This window comes from Phocoena phocoena, chromosome 14, assembly GCF_963924675.1.
Source record: "Phocoena phocoena chromosome 14, mPhoPho1.1, whole genome shotgun sequence".
NCBI lineage: Eukaryota > Metazoa > Chordata > Mammalia > Artiodactyla > Phocoenidae > Phocoena > Phocoena phocoena.
This window is the reverse complement of record NC_089232.1, coordinates 13,537,853-13,547,003: the sequence shown is the minus strand read 5'-3', so window position 1 is coordinate 13,547,003 and position 9,151 is coordinate 13,537,853. Positions and strand designations below refer to the sequence as shown.

General features: G+C 43.0%; 1 protein-coding gene across 1 annotated transcript in view; it reads right to left on the bottom strand.

Annotated features, from left to right (window-relative positions):
- Positions 1-7,229: 7,229 nt before the first annotated feature.
- CHMP3 (charged multivesicular body protein 3) overlaps positions 7,230-9,151 on the bottom strand; it is an 82,387-nt gene continuing 80,465 nt past the window's right edge. Inside the window, exons 5-6 of the mRNA XM_065891061.1 lie at positions 8,114-8,228; positions 7,230-7,761 (exon numbers count right to left, since the gene is read on the bottom strand). Of these exons, the coding sequence (XP_065747133.1) occupies positions 7,619-7,761; positions 8,114-8,228 (258 nt within the window). The 3' untranslated portion in view covers positions 7,230-7,618. The remainder of the gene's footprint in view (positions 7,762-8,113; positions 8,229-9,151) is intronic.

Sequence of the window (9,151 nt, the reverse complement as noted above, 5' to 3'; positions counted from 1 at the left end):
TCCAGTGTGCTTTCAGCTGGGTACATTACTGGTGAGTACCCATACAGCCATTCTGTTTTTCACTTTCAAGTACAGTATTCAATAAATTACATGAGATATTCGACACTTTATTATAAAATAGGCTTGTGTTAGATGATTTTGCCCAACTATGGGCTAATGTAAGTGTTGTGAGCACATTTAAGGTAGGCTAGGCTAACCTAGTAGGTTAAGCGTATTAAATAAAAAAATTTTTTAACATCTTTATTGGGGTATAATTGCTTTACAATGGTGTGTTGGTTTCTGTTTTATAACGGAGTGAGTCAGCTGTACATATACATATGTCCCCATATCTCCTCCCTCTTGCATCTCCCTCCCTCCCTATCCCACCCCTCTAGGTGGTCACAAGGCACCGAGCTGATCTCCCTGTGCTGTGTGGCTGCTTCCCACTAGCTATCGATTTTACGTTTGGTAGTGTATATATGTCCATGCCACTCTCTCACTTCGTCCCAGCTTACCCTTCCCCATCCCTGTGTCCTCAAATCCATTCTCTACATCTGCATCTTTATTCCTGTCCTGCCCCTAGGTTCTTCAGAACCATTTTTTTTCTTTAGATTCCACATATATGTTACCATATGGTATTTGTTTTTCTCTGACTTACTTCACTCTGTATGACAGAGTCTAGGTCCATCCACCTCACTACAAATAACTCAATTTCGTTTCTTTTTATGGCTGAGTAATATTCCATTGTATATATGTACCATATCTTCCTTATCCATTCATCTGTCAATGGACACTTAGTTTGCTTCCATGTCCTGGCTATTGTAAATAGAGCTGCAATGAACACTGTGGTACATGACTCTTTTTTGAATGACGGTTTTCTCAGGGTATATGCCCAGTAGTGGGATTGCTGGGTTGTATGGTAGTTCTAGTTTTAGTTTTCAAAGAAACCTCTATACTGTTCTCCACAGTGGCTGTATCAGTTTACATTCCCACCAACAGTGCAAGAGGGTTCCCTTTTCTCCACATCCTCTCCAGCATTTATTGTCTGTAGATTTTTGATGATGGCCTTTCTGACTGGTGTGAGGTGATACCTCACTGTAGTTCTGATTTGCATTTCTCTAATGATTAGTGATGTTGAGCATCCTTTCATGTGTTTGTCCCGTTGCGGAGCACAGGCTCCGGACGCGCAGGCTCAGCGGCCATGGCTCACGGGCCCAGCCGCTCTGCGGCATGTGGGATCTTCCCAGACCAGGGCACGAACCCGTGTCCCCTGCATCGGCAGGCAGACTCAACCACTGCACCACCAGGGAAGCCCTGTCCATTTTTTGATTGGGTTTTTTTTTTTTTTGGATTTTGAGCTGCATGAGCTGTTTGTAAATTTTGGAGATTAATCCTTTGTCAGTTGCTTCATTTGCAAATATTTTCTCCCATTCTGAGGGTTGTCTTTTCGTCTTGTTTATGGTTTCCTTGGCTGTGTAAAAGCTTTTAAGTTTAATTAGGTCCCATTTGTTTATTTTTGTGTTTTTTTTTTTCATTACTCTAGGAAGTGAGTCAAAAAAGATCTTGCTGCGATTTATGTCAGTGTTCTGCTACGTTTTCTCTAGTTGCGGCGAGCAGGGGCTACTCTTCGTTGTGGTACTCGTGCTTCTCATTGCGGTGGCTTCTCTTGTTGTAGAGCACAGGCTCTAGGCATGTGGGCTTCAGTAGTTGCGGTTCACGGGCTCTAGAGCGCAGGCTCAGTAGTTGTGGCGCACGGGCTCAGTTGCTCCGTGGCATGTGGGATCCTCCCAGACCAGGGATCGAACCCGTGTCCCCTGCATTGGCAGGTGGATTCTTAACCACTGCACCACCAGGGAAGTCCCTCTCCTTCATTATTGAAGGATAGTTTTGCTGGATGTAGAATTCTTCATTGAAAGTTTTTTCTTTCAGCACCTTAAATACGTCACCCCACTGCCTCTGGTTTCCATGGTTTCCGATGAGAAGTTAGCTGTAAATCTTATTGAGGATCCCTTGAACATGAGGAGTTGCTTCTCTTTTGTTGCTTTCAAGATTCTCTGTCTCTTTTCAACAGTTGGATGATAATGTGTCTTAGCGTGGATCCCTTTGATTTTATCTTGCTTGGAATTTGTTGAGCTATCTGCATGTATAGGTTAGTATCTTTCAGATATGGGAGGTTTTCAGTCATTATTTCTTCAAATATTCCTTTTGCTCCTTTTTCTCGCTCTCTTATCCTTCTGGTCCTCCCATAATGCACGTGTTGGTGAGCTTGATGGTCTCCCACAAGTCCCTTGGGCGGTGTTCATTTTCCTTTCTGCTTCTCAGACTGGATCATTTCAGTTGTTCTGTCTTCAAGTTTACCTATGTTTTCTTCTTCCTCCTCAAATATGCTGTTGAACCCCTTTAGTGTATTTTTTTTTTCATTTCGGTTTTTGTACCTTCCAGCTGCAGAATTTCTATGTGGTTCCTTTTTATTATTTCTCTTTATTGATATTCTCATTTTGTTTGTATATTATTTTCCTGGTTTTCTTTACTTAAGCATATCTCAGACAGCTGGCTTAAAGTCTTTGTCTAGCAAGTGTGGTATCTGGGCTTCTTCAGGGATGGTTTCTGTAAATTTAATTTTTTTCCTTTGAATGGGCTGTACTTTCCGTTTTCTTTGTATGCTTTGTGATTTTGTTGTTGTTGAAAACTGGACATTCCAATATTCCAGAATAATTCTGGAAATCAGAATCCCCCCCTTCCCAGGGATTTTTCTGTTCTGAATTATTGAAGGCTTAGCTGTGTTCAGCCAATGTTTTGACAGAGATTTCCTTGAATTTCAGAACCTTAAAAAACAAACAAAAACACCTCTTCCAATCTCCTATGGATTGGCTCTGTGCTGGGACAGTCTTAACACTTAGCCAGACCATTTATGATTCTGCCTCAGCCTTCACTTTCTGAATGCACCAAGCCTATAGGTCAAGCAGTGATGAAAACTGGGTTCTTTTCAGGTCTTTTCTGAGCATAATTCCTGTCCTGCTTTTCTAAATTCCCCAGTATACACAATTGCTTTTGAATGCACTAATATCCCAAAGAAATCCTCTCCCTGGCTTTTCCTCCCAGGTTTTGAGCAGTCTCTTATAATCTTTTGCCCCAGGTGGCTCTGCACATTAAAAAAAAAAAAAAAAAAAAAAATCCTTAACATGTTTTCCAGCAAAACTTGCTGCTTTTCCACCCTGAATAAATTCCAAGATAGGCAAACCAGAGATGAGCACCTTTAGTCTTTCAGGATGGCCCTTAGATTGGGGCAAACATGACAATTTAGGAATAAGGTCTTCTCTCTTTCCCTGGGACTAGAGGGACCAGGGTCTCACATTTGAGAATGTGGGCTGCCGTCTTCAAGACTGCTGCCAAGCCGGGAGAGAGGTTTGTCCAGGGCAAGTGAAAATGCCACAAAGCTTTCTTTCTGTTTTGAAGGTTTTTTTCTTAATACAGCATCTTCTTGGTTGCTATAAACCTTTGTTTTCCAGAGTTCTGAAAAAGTTGGTTCTGACAGTTGCTGGTACTTTTTTCAATGTTTCTTTGGAAGGATGGGTGTTTGGACCTGTCTACTCCTCCATTTTGCTGACAACTCTATAAATATATTATAAAACTATAATTAATTATATGTAAATGAGAACTTCCTTAAGAAAAAGTATTTCCCTACTGGGGTTTAGACTTGGATTTCTGAAATGGTTCAGTGGCTAGGGAATGTTCATTCTGGTATCTCAAAAGGAAACTGCTTGGTTAAATAAATTGGTAAAAGCATATGGAAAGGCTGTGAAAAGTTAAAAAAAAAAAAACCTGCTTTATGTTTATTTCAACCAAACATTTCGCAAGTTTATTTTCACTTATGAGCCTTTCTTATTGGTAATACAGAATAGCATTTGAAGAGCATCTGTCACTAGGGTAGGACAAGGAAAACTGTCCAGTTTTTCCGAGCTTTGAGTTTTCACAGTTGTTCCCATAAATACAGCTATGGGGTTGGATTTTAGGGAGGTGCAGAGGCAGGCATGACTAGTACTATTCTGGAGCAAATATGAGTCATAACCCCTTCTCTCCAGGAGCTCTGAGACACACCTTTAAGTATATGACACGACAAAGGGCCTAAGGCCAGGTGAGCTGTACAACCGGCAGGGGCTCAGGAAGGTGTCTTTGACAGACAACATGGGGAGAGTGGGGAGGGACAGAGAAAGGAAAGTTATCATCTGCCTAGAACGAACTGCTGGGTGATCACCATAAGCTGACAGTGATTTTTAAAGAGTAAGCTGTGTTTGAAGGCAACACAAATGAGTTGGCAGTGTGGAATGCTATTCTGGAATGCAACCCTTTAAATTGGGTTTTTTTGGGCACCAAGCAGATTCATCTGGGGATGGGGTGGGGAGAGTGGGAGCTGGTGCTGTGCTGGACCTAAATCAAGGGCCTGAGGTTTAGAGGAAAACTTTTATTGCAGGCGTTGATACCATGGTTTCCCTTTCCGGATTGCAGACCTTTCCAGGGCCAGAAGAGTATCTGACTCAGCTTGTTTCCATTGATACCCAACAGAGTACTGAGGGGAAATGGAAGATGCGGCCTGATAACGAGCCAATAATGCTCTTTCCTCAGCCTGAAAACAGGAATGGAAAACTCAGGACCTCTTAAACAATTCAAACACACCAACCCTACATTGAGATGATTTTATCTGAATGGTGGAAAGAGTGCTTGTCATTATTCTGCCCAGCCATGCACCTGGATAAACACTGATTATCCACATAAGGACAAAAATGCTCAGGGGTTATGAGCATTCCTTAATTCCAAAATCATTCTGTGAATAAATTAGCCAGATAAATGCGATCATAAAACTATATCCTGTCAATATGTCAGTTCCTCTCAACTTGACTTACAGATTCAAAGCAGTCCCAGTCAGAATCCCAGCAAGTTTTGTGGATATTGACAGATGAATTCTGAAGTTTATACAGAGAGGCAAGAGACCCAGAATAGACAACACTGTTGGAGAAGAACAAAGTTGGAGGACTGATGCTACCTGACTTCAAGAATTACTATTAAGCTACAGTAATCAAGACAATTTGGTACTGGCAAAAAAATAAGCAAATACATCAATGGAACAGAATAGAGAGCCCCAAAATAGGCCCACATAAATATAGTCAACTGATCTCTAATGAAGCAGTGAGGGCAGTATACTGTAGCAAAGATAGTCTTTTCAACAAATGGTGCTGGAATAACTGGACATCCACATGCAAAGAAATCAATCTAGACACAGACGTTACATGCTTTACAAGAATTAATACAGATCACAGACCTAAATGTAAAATGCAAAACTATAAGACTACTAACAAAATAACACAGAAACTCCAGGTGACCTTGTGTATGGCAATGACTTTTAAGATCCAATATCAAAGGCACTATCATGAAATAAATAATTGCTAAGGTGGACTTCATTAATATTAAAAACTGCTCTGTGAAAAACAATGTGAAGAGAATAAGAAAACAAACCACAGATTGGGAGGAAATGTTTGCAAAATGTATTTCTGATAAAGCACTATTATCCACAGTATACAAAGAAGTCTTAAAACTCAGCAATAAGAAACAACCCAATTAAAAATGGGCAAAAGTTCTAAACAGATACCTCACCAAAGAATATATACATATGGCAGAAAAGCACATAAAGAGATGTCAAACATCATATATCATCAGGGAAATGCAAATTAAAACGAGATACCGTTACACACTTATTAGGATATAGTCAAAATCCAAAACAACCACCAAATACTCGTGAGGGTGTGGAGCAACCGGAACGCTCATCACTGCTGGCGGGAATGCAAAACGGTACAGCCACTCAGCAAGACTGTCAGTTTTTTGCAAAACTAGACATACTCTTACCATAAGATCCAGCAACTGTGCTCCTTGGTATTCACCTAAATAGTTGAAATGCATGTCTACACAAAGACCTGCACACAGACATTTATGGCTTTATTCATAATTGCCAAAACTTTGAAGCAACCGAGACGTCCTTCCGTAGGTGAGTGGATCGTGTGGTACATGTGGACAATGGAACATTATTTAGCACTAAAAAGAAGTGGCCTGTCAAGCCACGAAAAGACATGGAGGAAACTTACATGCATATTACTAAGTGTGAGAAGCCAATGTGAAAGGGCTATGTACTGTATGATTCCAGGAGTAAATGTACTTGCGGGGTGTGAGATGTCAGTACATACAAGTGGGAGACGGTGCCTGTGTCAGGGCCAGAGGTGTACATGGGAACTCTATTTTCTGCTCAATTGTGCTCTGAACCTAAAACTTCTCTGAAAAATAATGTTTACTTAAATAACAAACTATATCCTAAAGATGAAATCCAGAGCAATAGGACGGTCCCCTGGATTGAAGATTCCCATTTTGCAGGATGAGACTAGAAGGCCCTCGCTGCAGCACATCAGATACACTTGGGTTTCTCCATACAATCTACAAAACCAACCTGGGAGAGAGTGGTTGGGGTTTTTTTCCTACCTGTTTAGGGCACACAAGACTTGGACCAGAGGGACCTGGGTTGAACCCCAGTTCTGCCACTTCGTGACTGTGATTTAGGATACGTCACTTCCGCAAGCTGAGCTGTTTTCCTAATTTGTAAAGACTGAATGATTACATATGTTAAACAGCTTTGTAAACTGTCAGGCCCACACAAATATAAATTGCTACTGCTGAATGATTTCAAAATATAACTTAGAAGTGTGTGAGTCGTTTACAATGCATGACCACACCATGCCTCTTTCACCGGTCAGCTCCTGGCTTTGAGAAAGCACTGATATGTACGCCCATATCCCATGCATCCAAGACAATCGGCTTAACGCAGGAAAGGCAATCAGAGGGTGAAAGAGTCCTAATCTCACAGCTGTCTGCAACTTGCAATGGGAAGGAAAGGGAGGAAAGCTACAGACACACACACACCCCTCAGGACACACATGATATAGTTCCCCAGCCAACAAGACAAGGGGTCACAATTCCCAAGCGTACTTTTGCTTACACAGATGACAAAAAGCAGAAGAGTAGCTCGCACAGCACATCTGTGAAGGCTGGGGAGCACAGGGTCCACAGAGCAGAAGCCCTTTCAGCTGAGCTTCCGAATCCCATGTGCCCTGCTATAGCACCTCCTCTTTCCAAGGCCAACATATAAAATAATTTGGGACAGCAAACACCTTGAAAGTTCATTGCACCCAACAATCTACAATGAGACCAAATGTTAAAGCAGAAATTTATTAAAATCCATTTATATAGTGTTTTACAGACAAAAAAAAAAAAATATACAGAGTCCTCAACATTCAGGCAATCAACTCTATTCTCAGAAGTGCTTCGTGAGAAGACACACTTCTTTGCCCTCATCCCCCAAAAGATACTTCTGTTTATTCCCCTGAAAATGATGCATTTATTACATTGCCTCTCAAAACAATTCCATTGAGATCCCCAAACCTCTGCAGAGAGTGAAGAGAGATTAGCAGAGAACGTTCTCCAGAACGCAGTGCCTCACCCAGAGGTGTAGTGCAAGAGATACAGAAAACGGCGGAGGCTTCAAGGAGTGCGCGCCCGGTGACAGGGCCGGAGGAGAGCCTGCGGGCCTGGCTGGGCGGCCCTAGCTGCGGAGCGTGGCCAGACGGGACTGCATGGCCTCCAGGGCCTCTTCCTCCTCCTCATCTTCTGATGCAGCCATCGCTCCTGCAAGTTCAGGCTCTGGGAGGGCGTCGGTCACCTTACTAGGTGCTTTGCCTAAGGCCCCTGTAAAGAGACAGCAGGCAGATCAACAAAACATCAGCTTAAGCAAGTGGTCCCTCATTTTCTCTGTCCTCCATACCTTGTTTCTTGTTTGACAAGAAACAGAAAAGGGGCAATAAAACAGCCGTTTTGGTGGGGTTTTGCTCACTACCACAAATGTGTGCCAACACCAACTTCTAATGATATCAAAGTCATAGTAACTAAGGATTTTGATTGTTAGAACTTTGGTTCTACTCTAAAATAACAAATGTAGAAGGGAGTTATAATCTAAAGAAAAAGCTACTAGTTAATCTTGCGGATGCAAGAAGAACAGCCATAAGAGGAGAGGGGAGAGAGGAAGGATCTTGGGTCATACCTGCGGTGATTTCAAACAGAATTTTGTCAATTTCCATTTCTGCTGCTTCCTCCATTTCTTCTTGATCATCCATGCTTTCAAAAGTGTCCTCTAACATCTCTTCTATGATCCCAGCCTAAACACAGAATAAACCATGTCACTTCCCACAACTGTTTTATTCTTTTTTATAAATTTATTTATTGTTTGTTTATTTATTTTTGGCTGCGTTGGGTCTTCATTGCTGCACGCGGGCTTTCTCTAGTTGCAGCGAGCGGGGGCTACTCTTCGTTGTGGTGCGTGGGCTTCTCATGGCGGTGGCTTCTCGTTGTGGAGCACGGGCTCTAGGCACACAGGCTCAGGAGTTGTGGCACACGGGCTCAGTAGTTGTGGCTTGCGGGCTCTAGAGCGCAGGCTCAGTAGTTGTGGTGCACGGGCTTAGTTGCTCTGCGGCATGTGGGATCTTCCCAGACCAGGGCTCGAACCCATGTCCCCTGCATTGGCAGGCGGATTCTTAACCACTGTGCCACCAGGGAAGCCCCCACAACTGTTAAATCCATTCCCAGCAGGTGCCCCTATGGGCCCAGCATCAACCGAGCTCTGGTGTCTCCAAGTCCTGTCCACGCTTTCAAGGGCTAAGCCACAGACAGCTGGCTGCAGGCAACACCGCATGCTGTCTGCCCTCTCTGGAGGAAGCAAAAAGCCAAAGGGAAATTGCTCTCCAAATTTAGTACCAAGGTTGGAGCGGGGTGCCTCTATCAGCAAAGCTTCACAAAGTAACTCAGATGGTAACGCAGCACGTGGGGAACAACTTGCTGAGATGAGAGGGTGCTGTCTCGGGGAGCATTTGCCCTGACGTTGCAAACCTATGCGTGCAGGAGTTGAAATACAGTATGAAAACTGGCTGGAGTCACAGTAGACGCTATGATAACAAATACCAAGAGTGAGGTGGGGCTCCACGGAACCCCGAAAAGGCCTGTACTTCAGCACATCCAAGTTATAGCTGCTGGCCCAGGGTCTTCAGGGTCCTGGCAAGGATCAATCAATTCACCGAAGCCTGAG